Genomic DNA, 14849 nt, shown 5'->3' with positions numbered 1-14849 from the left:
GTAGGGGGTGGAACTCTGTCACAAAGACCTCCCCCCTCTGTAGGGGGTGGAACTCTGATGTCACAAAGACCTCCCCCCTCTGTAGGGGGTGGAACTCAGATGTCACAAAGACCTCTGAAGGGGTTGGAACTCTGATGTCACAAAGACCTCCCTCCTCTGATGGGGTTGGAACTCAGATGTCACAAAGACCTCCCTCCTCTGAAGGGGTTGGAACTCTGATGTCACAAAGACCTCCCTCCTCTGAAGGGGTTGGAACTCAGATGTCACAAAGACCTCCCTCCTCTGAAGGGGTTGGAACTCTGATGTCACAAAGACCTCCCCCCACTGTAGGGGGTGGAACTCTGATGTCACAAAGACCTCTGTAGGGGGTGGAACTCTGATGTCACAAAGACCTCCCTCCTCTGAAGGGGTTGGAACTCTGATGTCACAAAGACCTCCCTCCTCTGTAGGGGTTGGAACTCTGATGTCACAAAGACCTCCCTCCTCTGTAGGGGTTGGAACTCTGATGTCACAAAGACCTCCCTCTGTAGGGGTTGGAACTCTGATATCACAAAGACCTCCCCCCACTGTAGGGGGTGGAACTCTGATGTCACAAAGACCTCCCTCTGTAGGGGTTGGAACTCTGATGTCACAAAGACCTCCCCCCACTGTAGGGGGTGGAACTCTGATGTCACAAAGACCTCCCTCTGTAGGGGTTGGAACTCTGATGTCACAAAGACCTCCCTCCTCTGTAGGGGTTGGAACTCTGATGTCACAAAGACCTCCCTCTGTAGGGGTTGGAACTCTGATGTCACAAAGACCTCCCTCTGTAGGGGTTGGAACTCTGATGTCACAAAGACCTCCCTCTGTAGGGGTTGGAACTCTGATGTCACAAAGACCTCTGTAGGGGTTGGAACTCTGATGTCACAAAGACCTCCCTCTGTAGGGGTTGGAACTCTGATGTTACAAAGACCTCCCTCCTCTGTAGGGGTTGGAACTCTGATGTCACAAAGACCTCCCTCCTCTGTAGAGGGTGGAACTCTGATGTCACAAAGACCTCCCTCCTCTGTAGGGGTTGGAACTCTGATGTCACAAAGACCTCTGTAGGGGTTGGAACTCTGATGTCACAAAGACCTCCCTCTGTAGGGGTTGGAACTCTGATGTCACAAAGACCTCTGTAGGGGTTGGAACTCTGATGTCACAAAGACCTCCCTCCTCTGTAGGGGTTGGAACTCTGATGTCACAAAGACCTCCCTCCTCTGTAGAGGGTGGAACTCTGATGTCACCAAGCTTGACTTTGACTTTATATATTTTCATCCACATGTATAAACTAACAACAAGCATGCCATTTGCATCAGTATTTTGTTTGTAATAATCTAGCATGTCACTCTGTGGTGTCACAGAAAAATCATTATCTTCAATTTAAAATGTGTGGACAACTGTCTGCAATCACAATAAATGAGAAAATCCCAGATTCAGATGTGCATTTTCCCTCTCTAACACATTTACTTTCTTTCTGTGTCTCTCATAGTATTTGTGCTAGAATCTGTGTTCATGTATTGCCCTTGAACCCTCTAAATTCCCTGGCAAAGGGAAAGCAATTGTTTTTTCAACAAAATTCTCTGGCACTGAAGAATTAAATAAACCAACATAAAAGTCAAGACGAAAACCTGGGATAGAAGTCCTGTGCCTGTCGCAGTTTTTCCTGTTCTTCCACCATTTCCTGTGCCGTGTACTGTCGCCATGCCTCCCACAGCTTAGGCAGAGTGCTCTCCCTGTAATGGCGCACTGCACGCCGCTCCAAAAACACCATGCGGTATTTGAACTGAAACAGTCCATTGTAGTTATTAACACCATGTGGTATTTGAACTGAAACAGTCCATTGTAGTCATTAACACCATGCTGTATTTGAACTGAAACAGTCCATTGTAGTTATTAACACTATGCCATATTTGAACTGAAACAGTCCATTGTAGTTATTAACACCATGTGGTATTTGAACTGAAACAGTCCATTGTAGTTATTAACACCATGTGGTATTTGAACTGAAACAGTCCATTGTAGTCATTAACACCATGTGGTATTTGAACTGAAACAGTCCATTGTAGTTATTAACACCATGTGGTATTTGAACTGAAACAGTCCATTGTAGTTATTAACACCATGCGGTATTTGAACTGAAACAGTCCATTGTAGTTATTAACACCATGCCATATTTGAAGTGAAACAGTCCATTGTAGTCATTAACACCATGCCATATTTGAAGTGAAACAGTCCATTGTAGTCATTAACACCATGCCATATTTGAACTGAAACAGTCCATTGTAGTTATTAACACCATGTGGTATTTGAACTGAAATAGTCCATTGTAGTCATTAACACCATGTGGTATTTGAACTGAAACAGTCCATTGTAGTTATTAACACCATGTGGTAATTGAACTGAAACAGTCCATTGTAGTTATTAACACCATGTGGTATTTGAACTGAAACAGTCCATTGTAGTTATTAACACCATGTGGTAATTGAACTGAAACAGTCCATTGTAGTTATTAACACCATGCCATATTTGAACTGAAACAGTCCATTGTAGTTATTAACACCATGTGGTATTTGAACTGAAACAGTCCATTGTAGTCATTAACACCATGTGGTATTTGAACTGAAACAGTCCATTGTAGTCATTAACACCATGCCATATTTGAACTGAAACAGTCCATTGTAGTTATTAACACCATGTGGTATTTGAACTGAAACAGTCCATTGTAGTTATTAACACCATGTGGTATTTGAACTGAAACAGTCCATTGTAGTTATTAACACCATGTGGTATTTGAAATGAAACGATCCATTGTAGTTATTAACACCATGTGGTATTTGAACTGAAACAGTCCATTGTAGTTATTAACACCATGTGGTATTTGAAATGAAACAGTCCCTTGTAGTCATTAACACCATGCCATATTTGAACTGAAACAGTCCATTGTAGTTATTAACACCATGCGGTATTTGAACTGAAACAGTCCATTGTAGTCATTAACACCATGCCATATTTGAACTGAAACAGTCCATTGTAGTTATTAACACCATGCCATATTTGAAGTGAAACAGTCCATTGTAGTTATTAACACCATGCCATATTTGAAGTGAAACAGTCCATTGTAGTCATTAACACCATGTGGTATTTGAACTGAAACAGTCCATTGTAGTCATTAACACCATGCCATATTTGAAGTGAAACAGTCCATTGTAGTTATTAACACCATGTGGTATTTGAACTGAAACAGTCCATTGTAGTTATTAACACCATGTGGTAATTGAACTGAAACAGTCCATTGTAGTTATTAACACCATGTGGTATTTGAACTGAAACAGTCCATTGTAGTTATTAACACCATGTGGTATTTGAACTGAAACAGTCCATTGTAGTTATTAACACCATGCCATATTTGAACTGAAACAGTCCATTGTAGTTATTAACACCATGTGGTATTTGAACTGAAACAGTCCATTGTAGTCATTAACACCATGTGGTATTTGAACTGAAACAGTCCATTGTAGTTATTAACACCATGCCATATTTGAACTGAAACAGTCCATTGTAGTTATTAACACCATGTGGTATTTGAACTGAAACAGTCCATTGTAGTTATTAACACCATGTGGTATTTGAACTGAAACAGTCCATTGTAGTTATTAACACCATGTGGTATTTGAAATGAAACGATCCATTGTAGTTATTAACACCATGTGGTATTTGAACTGAAACAGTCCATTGTAGTTATTAACACCATGTGGTATTTGAAATGAAACGATCCATTGTAGTCATTAACACCATGTGGTATTTGAACTGAAATAGTCCATTGTAGTTATTAACACCATGTGGTATTTGAACTGAAACAGTCCATTGTAGTCATTAACACCATGTGGTATTTGAACTGAAACAGTCCATTGTAGTCATTAACACCATGCCATATTTGAACTGAAACAGTCCATTGTAGTTATTAACACCATGCCATATTTGAACTGAAACAGTCCATTGTAGTTATTAACACCATGCGGTATTTGAACTGAAACAGTCCATTGTAGTCATTAACACCATGCCATATTTGAACTGAAACAGTCCATTGTAGTTATTAACACCATGCCATATTTGAACTGAAACAGTCCATTGTAGTTATTAACACCATGTGGTATTTGAACTGAAACAGTCCATTGTAGTCATTAACACCATGTGGTATTTGAACTGAAACAGTCCATTGTAGTTATTAACACCATGTGGTATTTGAAGTGAAATAGTCCATTGTAGTCATTAACACCATGTGGTATTTGAAGTGAAATAGTCCATTGTAGTTATTAACACCATGCAGTATTTGAACTGAAACAATCTACTGTAGTTCTTAGTACTGTTATTGATATCCACACAATCAAAACAAGAGAGGCAAGGCCTTCAAGACTCACTTGTGATACACTTAAAAAAAAAATCTAATCGTTAAAATATGTTCTGTATTTGTTATTATAAAGCTTCGGGTTAAAAGAAAAAAGAAAAAAATAGCCCTGAAGGCAGATTCGAACCCCACATGTTCGGGTGAGAAGAACCTGTCTTACTCAATACACTATCGTGGCTCCTTAATTGACATTAAAAAATTTAACATTTAAACATGCTTTTTTAAGGGCGATAAATCGATTGCGGTATTCACAGTGAGAATACTGTTTAAATCATATTATTCTGGTGTATCTTGGGCATTCAAAAAATCTTAAAGGGCAATTAAGAATTCTATTTAAGTCCGCGCTAAAGGAGACGTGGCTATGACACTTGGCCAAGTTTAGAGAATAAAAAAAATATAACAGTAAATTCATTTCATTTATAATTTGGCCTCTTTTTTATATTTTTTTGTGCCCATCCCAGAGGTGCGATATTGTTTTAAACAAGATGACTGGAAAGAACTGAATTTTTCTTATTTAAATGCCAAATTTGGTGTCAACTGACAAAGTATTTGCAGAGAAAATGGCAATGTTAAAGTTTACCACAGACACACACACACACACAGAGACAACCGAACATAGACATACTTTGTTTACACAAGTGAGTCAAAAATTAAAAACACAATGTGGTATTTGAACTGAATCAATGCATTTAAGTTGTTAGGGTAGGTAGGCCTAATTGCTGACAGCGTGTAATTGCACACGGTTTGTGTACCACCCCACTTCAAAATGTGTTCACCACACACATTTCACAATTAGCATCAGCTTTGTCCTGGTTCAGATACCACAATGAATCTTCATTTCCAAGAACCAATCAAACATCAGCTATTTCTGGCTATTCCCGCACTCTTTCTTCTCTTCACACACCACTGTATACCAAGTTCACATACATGCTATCACAATCCTAAAATCAATGGAAGCAAGCAAGAAGGACTTCAACTTTTGACACAGTTTATAAAAGCTGAATTGACTGGATATGTTGAATGAATTGTGCATTACCAGTGCTGGGAGAATTTAAATAGCATGCTGATGTCAGATGAAAATGTTAGTTTTTACAGGAATCTGTAAACTAGTGTCATTTACAATTAGGCCATAGGGTACTTTGACATGAGAGCATTTGCGAACCATGTTGAACAGTTACTGAGTGCTCTCAAAAGAGTGTGTTTGTGTATGGCATGGAGTATGTGCGTTTAAATGTGTTTGTGTGCATGTGTGATCAAAACCTGCAATACAACAGTCTGGTGTGATGTTCCAATGACATGTTATATCTAATGACTTCAAGACTTCAAGACCTTTCTAAAATACCTTGTGGTATTTGAACTGAAACAATCCATTACTATCATTAGTATTATGATGACGATGATGATGATTCCTATTACAACAACTATTACTACTACTGACACTTGTGACAGTTCTAAAACACCTTCTGTCAATTGAACAGAAACAAACAATTGATAACAGTGAGTATTCATAAACTGCTGAGTCAAAAACAGCAGCAACTTCATTACTGTTCACTTACAATACAACAAATACAAAATTCAATATTCTAATGAATCACAGGATAAAAAATGTCAAATATTTGGGACCAAACACATTTTATTGTGTATTCTATTGTATTACATTTCAGTCACATTCAAAAGACTAGCACCCAGACCACCATAACAGACAGACACAGAGAGATATGGAGAGAACATAGAACATTTCACTGATTCTTTCACCCCTCATGGTACTGAAGGAAAGACAACTCCATACGTTTTTCCAGGACTGGAAGCAGCGTCGCACAACGATGTAACCATGGAGATCGTCTGCCAGCTGCTTTTTTTCTGCTGTCAGTTCATCTGTGTGTTGCTTCCACGCTGTCAGCACCTTTCTGGAAAAAAACATAAAACAGGTACACATACAGGTAGAATGAACACACTGACAGCATACAGGTAGAACACACTGACAGCACACAGGTAGAACACACTGACAGCATACAGGTAGAACACACTGATAGAACACAGGTACAATGAACACTGACAACACACAGGTAGAACACACTGACAGCACACAGGTAGAACACACTGACAGCACACAGGTAGAACACACTGATAGAACACAGGTACAATGAACACTGACAACACACAGGTACAATGAACACACTGACAGCATACAGATAGAACACACTGACAGCATACAGATAGAACACACTGATAGAACACAGGTACAATGAACACTGACAACACACAGGTAGAACACACTGACAGCACACAGGTAGAACACACTGACAGCACACAGGTAGAACACACTGATAGAACACAGGTACAATGAACACACTGACAGCACACAGATAGAACACACTGACAGCACACAGGTAGAACACACTGACAGCACACAGGTACAATGAACACACTCACAGCAGTATCAGTATCAATAGCTCAAGGAGACGTCACTGCGTTCTGACAAATCCATATACACTACACCACACCTGCCAAGCAGATGCCTGACCAGCAACGTAACCTAACACACTTGGGTTACGCGCACATTCACAGCACACTGGTACATTCACAGCACACCGGTACAATGAACACATTCACAGCACACAGGTACAATGATCACATTCACAGGACACAGGTACAATGAACACATTCACAGCACACAGGTACAATGAACACATTCACAGGACACAGGTACAATGAACACATTCACAGCACACCGGTACAATGAACACATTCACAGCACACCGGTACAATGAACACATTCACAGGACACAGGTACAATGATCACATTCACAGGACACAGGTACAATGAACACATTCACAGCACACAGGTACAATGAACACACTGACAGCACACAGGTACAATGATCACATTCACAGCACACCGGTACAATGAACACATTCACAGCACACAGGTACAATGATCACATTCACAGGACACAGGTACAATGAACACATTCACAGCACACAGGTACAATGAACACACTGACAGCACACAGGTACAATGTTCACATTCACAGGACACAGGTACAATGATCACATTCACAGCACACCGGTACAATGAACACACTGACAGCACACAGGTACAATGAACACATTCACAGCACACAGGTACAATGATCACATTCACAGCACACAGGTACAATGAACACACTGACAGCACACAGGTACAATGAACACACTCACAGCACACAGGTACAATGAACACACTGACAGCACACAGGTACAATGAACACATTCACAGCACACAGGTACAATGAACACATTCACAGCACACAGACACAATGAACACACTGACAGCACACAGGTACAATGAACACATTGACAGCACACAGGTACAATGAACACATTCATAGGACACAGGTACAATGAACACACTGACAGCACACAGGTACAATGAACACATTCATAGGACACAGGTACAATGAACACATTCACAGCACACAGGTACAATGAACACACTGACAGCACACAGGTACAATGAACATATTCATAGGACACAGGTACAATGAACACATTCACAGCACACCGGTACAATGAACACACTGACAGCACACAGGTACAATGAACACATTCACAGCACACAGGTACAATGATCACATTCACAGCACACAGGTACAATGAACACACTGACAGCACACAGGTACAATGAACACACTGACAGCACACAGGTACAATGAACACATTCACAGCACACAGGTACAATGAACACACTGACAGCACACAGGTACAATGAACACATTCACAGCACACAGGTACAATGATCACATTCACAGCACACAGGTACAATGAACACACTGACAGCACACAGGTACAATGAACACATTCACAGCACACAGGTACAATGAACACACTGACAGCACACATGTACAATGAACACATTCACAGCACACAGGTACAATGAACACATTCACAGCACACAGACACAATGAATACACTGACAGCACACAGGTACAATGAACACACTGACAGCACACAGGTACAATGAACACATTCATAGGACACAGGTACAATGAACACATTCACAGCACACAGGTACAATGAACACACTGACAGCACACAGGTACAATGAACATATTCATAGGACACAGGTACAATGAACACATTCACAGCACACAGGTACAATGAACACACTGACAGCACACAGGTACAATGAACACATTCACAGCACACAGGTACAATGAACACACTGACAGCACACAGGTACAATGAACACACTGACAGCACACAGGTACAATGAACATATTCATAGGACACAGGTATAATGTACACATTCACTGCACACAGGTACAATGAACACATTCAAAGCATGCTGGTACAATGAACACATTCACAGACAAGCCTTGATAGGAAAAACAACACAGGTCACGCATAATTCTTGTCAATTTCCTGTTAAAAAGACACAAACAAATGAACTAATGAATTACAGCATACTTCCTACATATAAAAGGATTCCACACATCTTCCTCAAATATCCATCAAGTCTCCCATCACATCTTCCTCAAATATCCACCCAGTCTCCCATCTCCTCACATCCACCCAGTCTCCCATCTCCTCACATCCACCCAGTCACCCATCTCCTCACAAATATCCACCCAGTCTCCCATCTCCTCACATCCACCCAGTCACCCATCTCACAAATATCCACCCAGTCTCCCATCTTCTCACATCCACCCAGTCTCCCATCTCCTCACATCCACCCAGTCTCCCATCTCCTCACATCCACCCAGTCACCCATCTCCTCACATCCACCCAGTCTCCCATCTCCTCACATCCATCCAGTTTCCCATCTCCTCACATCCACCCAGTCTCCCATCTCCTCACAAATATCCACCCAGTCTCCCATCTCCTCACATCCACCCAGTCACCCATCTCCTCACAAATATCCACCCAGTCTCCCATCTCCTCACATCCACCCAGTCTCCCATCTCCTCACATCCACCCAGTCTCCCATCTCCTCACATCCATCCAGTTTCCCATCTCCTCACATCCACCCAGTCTCCCATCTCCTCACAAATATCCACCCAGTCACCCATCTCCTCACATCCACCCAGTCACCCATCTCCTCACATCCACCCAGTCACCCATCTCCTCACAAATATCCACCCAGTCTCCCATCTCCTCACATCCACCCAGTCTCCCATCTCCTCACATCCACTCAGTCTCCCATCTCCTCACAAATATCCACCCAGTCTCCCATCTCCTCACATCCACCCAGTCTCCCATCTCCTCACATCCACCCAGTCACCCATCTCCTCACAAATATCCACCCAGTCACCCATCTCCTCACATCCACCCAGTCACCCATCTCCTCACAAATATCCACCCAGTCACCCATCTCCTCACAAATATCCACCCAGTCACCCATCTCCTCACATCCACCCAGTCACCCATCTCCTCACAAATATCAACCCAGTCACCCATCTCCTCACAAATATCAACCCAGTCACCCATCTCCTCACAAATATCCACCCAGTGTCCCATCTCCTCACAAATATCCACCCAGTCACCAATCTCACATCCACCCAGTCACCCATCTCCTCACATCCACCCAGTCACCCATCTCCTCACAAATATCCACCCAGTCACCCATCTCCTCACATCCACCCAGTCACCCATCTCCTCACATCCACCCAGTCACCCATCTCCTCACAAATATCAACCCAGTCACCCATCTCCTCACAAATATCCACCCAGTCACCCATCTCCTCACAAATATCCACCCAGTGTCCCATCTCCTCACAAATATCCACCCAGTGTCCCATCTCCTCACAAATATCCACCCAGTCACCCATCTCCTCACAAATATCCACCCAGTCTCCCATCTCCTCACATCCACCCAGTCTCCCATCTCCTCACATCCATCCAGTTTCCCATCTCCTCACATCCACCCAGTCTCCCATCTCCTCACAAATATCCACCCAGTCACCCATCTCCTCACATCCACCCAGTCTCCCATCTCCTCACATCCACCCAGTCACCCATCTCCTCACAAATATCCACCCAGTCTCCCATCTCCTCACATCCACCCAGTCTCCCATCTCCTCACATCCACTCAGTCTCCCATCTCCTCACAAATATCCACCCAGTCTCCCATCTCCTCACATCCACCCAGTCTCCCATCTCCTCACATCCACCCAGTCACCCATCTCCTCACAAATATCCACCCAGTCACCCATCTCCTCACATCCACCCAGTCACCCATCTCCTCACAAATATCCACCCAGTCACCCATCTCCTCACAAATATCCACCCAGTCACCCATCTCCTCACATCCACTCAGTCACCCATCTCCTCACATCCACCCAGTCACCCATCTCCTCACAAATATCCACCCAGTCACCCATCTCCTCACAAATATCCACCCAGTCACCCATCTCCTCACATCCACTCAGTCACCCATCTCCTCACATCCACCCAGTCACCAATCTCACATCCACCCAGTCTCCCAACTCCTCACATCCACCCAGTCACCCATCTCCTCACAAATATCCACCCAGTCACCCATCTCCTCACAAATATCCACCCAGTCACCCATCTCCTCACATCCACTCAGTCACCCATCTCCTCACATCCACCCAGTCACCCATCTCCTCACAAATATCCACCCAGTCACCCATCTCCTCACATCCACCCAGTCACCCATCTCCTCACATCCACCCAGTCACCCATCTCCTCACAAATATCAACCCAGTCACCCATCTCCTCACAAATATCCACCCAGTCACCCATCTCCTCACATCCACCCAGTCACCCATCTCCTCACAAATATCCACCCAGTGTCCCATCTCCTCACAAATATCCACCCAGTCACCAATCTCACATCCACCCAGTCTCCCAACTCCTCACATCCACCCAGTCACCCATCTCCTCACATCCACCCAGTCACCCATCTCCTCACATCCACCCAGTCACCCATCTCCTCACATCCACCCAGTCTCCCAACTCCTCACATCCACCCAGTCTCCCAACTCCTCACATCCACCCAGTCACCCATCTCCTCACATCCACCCAGTCTCCCATCTCCTCACAAATATCCACCCAGTGTCCCATCTCCTCACAAATATCCACCCAGTCACCCATCTTATTGTTATTGTTTAATGTTTGAATTATTAGTAAATTATTGAGAGGACTCAAAGATGATTTGTCCGTTGAATGCACGGAAAAATCGCTTATCTTTTCTGTGGACAGAGTGATTTTTCTGTGTGATTGACTGATAATTTATCATCGTGTTATTGCTTAATTATTGAATTATTAGTGAATGACAGAGAGGGCCGACAGAGAGGGCCGAGAAACACCTAGAAACCGGCCGAAACCGCGCACAAAACGACCGTTGAAGTTATGCAACACTTAGCGGACCCTTCCTGACTGTGAGCTGGGTGGGGGCAGCATTTGAAATCGTGTAGTGGGGCTGAATGAATCCGCCAGGTGTTAAGATCACCTGGTCAGTTTTTTTTTTACAGGCAACCTGCAAGCTTCAGAACAAAAGCTAAGTGATTTTTCTGTGAATTTGATTAATAATTTGTCATGGCATTATTGTTTAATGTTTGAATTATTAGTAAATTATTGAGAGGACTCAAAATATTAGACAAGGACCTGTATTTTTCTGCAAAATAAAATCTGCTAAGCAACAATGCTACGCAACAATACCCAGATGTACCCTTCCACTGGCTAAGAGGAGATAACCTGACAAAAATCCCCAATCCCACGGCTTTCATACAGTACCAATGGGATGAATGGCTGTTGGGTTAAACAGTCACTAACTGTATGCAGTCTGGCCTTAGGGTGACACCAGGCTGACGGACTCCACACAGATGGACATCCATTGCCCTTCCCTGATAAGAGGCTCTGTCAGGGCGACCGAACTTTTCCCTCACCACATAGAACACCCTTCTATGGATACTTACAAAACCCTGTCTCGCGTGCACCTCGGGGATCAGCTGCATAGCACGAGACATAAATTCAGATCCCCAAAACCCCAAAACAGGCGTGGCAAAAGAGGTGGGAAAAGATTGTGCTTAGGTAGCAGAATGACAAAAGCGGAGCGGCTGTCAAAGAAATTCTTTAGAACCGGCAGTTGGAATTGTTCCAGCGCGAGAATGAGAATCTCAACAATTGAGAAATTGGCATATGATTTTGACATTTTATGTCTCCAAGAGACCAGGACAAGTGCAGACAGACCAATACATTTTGAGAACTTCACAGTCTTTCAAAGGAATGAAGGAAGAGGATTAGCAATCATACTGAACAAAAACCTAAAAAACAAAGTTTCCACCATAAATCTAGAGAAATGGTGTAGCAACTCATGTGAACTAGTGGGGGTACGTCTCGAAAAACCTGATGGAATTCACAAAAGCATCGTGCTCATCAATGCCTATGTTCACCCAGGAACCTGCACAACAAAAGAGGATTGGGCCTTTTTAGAGGAAATAGAGAACGAACTTGGAGACTCAGTCATTATCTGTGGAGACCTCAATGCAAGATCCAAGCTATGGGACCAGCGGAACACCAACCCACAAGGACTCGCACTTGAAGGAATGATAGGGGAAAGTCTTCTTAGCCCATTAACAACCACATCCCCAACTCGCCTTGGAACAAGACAAGGGGACAGTGACAGTGTGATCGACATTGCTCTAACATCTCCAAAATTCAGAGCACAAATGAATGCAGAGACGCTTCCACACCAAGGCAGTGACCACCTCCCGGTAGTTTTCAGTCTACAGAAACTGTCAGATAAACGCTGCATGAAACCGCGTGATCCATTTCAGTATGAAACCAAAGAGACAACCGTCATCGAAAAATTAAGACGCAGAAGAAACAAAAGAACGGCACTGAACAGGATGCAAACTATTCAGCCCCCATGGTGGAATACCGACACAGAGAGAGCCTGGATAGAAAAACATGCGGCTGTCAAACTTTGGCAAAAAGAAAGAACAAAACCATCTCCAGACAAAGATATTGAAACAAAAATGAAAGAAAAAACTAAACAGTTTGAAACCATTGCTCAAGAGGCCAAAAATGACAAGTGGAAACAGTTTTGCGAGGCACTCAGTTATGACTCAACATTGACAGAGTTCTGGCAATTTTATCGTCGCATGGAAGGGAAAACGTGCACAACAACAACCCCAGACATGGTAGACACTGACGGAACCAAGCTTAAGACAAACGAAGAAAAAGGATCCGCCCTGCTCAAACGTTTCATACAACAGAGCGATCAGAGAAACTTAGATGAGAAAAAGAAATATGTTGAGGAGTTAAACCAAACCCTTATGCAGACTGGACCTGATGATGACTTGACAATAGATGATCTAAATGAAGCAATAGCTAAATGCAAGAAAGAATCTGCCCCTGGCCCAGACAAAGTTCGCTACTCGGACATCAAGGAACTATCGGAAGAAGACAGAAGCAAACTTTTCAATCTATATCAAAACAGTTTCCACGATGGACATGTGCCGGAGGACTGGACACACAGCTTCTTAAAACCCATACCAAAACCAGGAAAGGACCATCATCAGGTAAGCGGCTACCGGATCCTAACCATGCAAAACATCGCTGGAAAGCTCATGGAACGCATGATAGCCAGAAAACTTGCAAGGGATCTTGAACACAGGCACATTCTCCCTTCAAATCAAGGTGGTTACAGAACAGGCAAGTCCACATGGAAAAATGCAGCTGCTTTTGCATATGAGGTGTATGAAGGATTTCAAAGGAAAGAAGAAACACTAGCAGTAGCAATCGACCTTGAAGATGCCTACAATAAAGTCCAGTTTGCACACCTCATGGAGCTGCTACTAAGGTATGGAGTAAGTTTGACACTGACAAGATGGATAGCAGCAGCGCTTCAGGAAAGAACCGTCGTCCTACGCCTTGGATATTGGATGTCTGCACCTTCTAAACTATCCATGGGACTGCCACAAGGGTCTCCGCTCTCTCCTGTCCTCTACAATGTCTACACGAAGGGCCTTGCAGACTTAAACAACAATGGAATAGCTCGGGTGCTTACTCTTGCAGATGATGGCCTGGTCTTCAAAACTTCGAAAGATGCTCAGGAAAGAACCAAAGCCGTCCAGAAACAACTAAACAATATTGCTCAATGGTGCAAAGACACAGGATCTTCCATCAATCCAGCGAAAGCCCAAACGTTGCTGTGCACCCTGAACAACAGAACCGCGAGCAAAGCACCACCTTCTGTGTCATTCGATGGGATTCAGATCGAGAAAACTGAATGCCTACGCTACCTAGGAATACACTTCGACAGGATGCTGACCTTCAGAAAACATACGGAAAATACTGTTCTCAAATGCAAAAAAGGCCTTTCAGTCTTAAAGACAATGGCAAACAAAGGTATTGAACAACGCCACCTCTTCCTGCTATACCAATCACTCGTCCTCAGTGTGATCGACTACGG

The 14849-nt window shown here is 43.4% G+C and overlaps 1 protein-coding gene across 3 annotated transcripts in view; it reads right to left on the bottom strand.

The window, feature by feature from the left end:
- LOC143291781 (uncharacterized) overlaps positions 1 to 14849 on the bottom strand; it is a 70496-nt gene that overhangs the window by 2267 nt on the left and 53380 nt on the right. For all 3 annotated transcript variants that reach the window (XM_076601932.1, XM_076601934.1, XM_076601935.1), the window contains 2 exons: positions 6216 to 6333; positions 1650 to 1804 (listed from right to left, as the gene is read on the bottom strand). In XM_076601932.1, coding sequence (XP_076458047.1) covers positions 1650 to 1804; positions 6216 to 6333 — 273 coding nt within the window. The remainder of the gene's footprint in view (positions 1 to 1649; positions 1805 to 6215; positions 6334 to 14849) is intronic.

Source organism: Babylonia areolata, chromosome 17 (assembly GCF_041734735.1).
Source record: "Babylonia areolata isolate BAREFJ2019XMU chromosome 17, ASM4173473v1, whole genome shotgun sequence".
NCBI lineage: Eukaryota > Metazoa > Mollusca > Gastropoda > Neogastropoda > Buccinidae > Babylonia > Babylonia areolata.
This window is presented reverse-complemented; position numbering and strand designations above follow the sequence as displayed.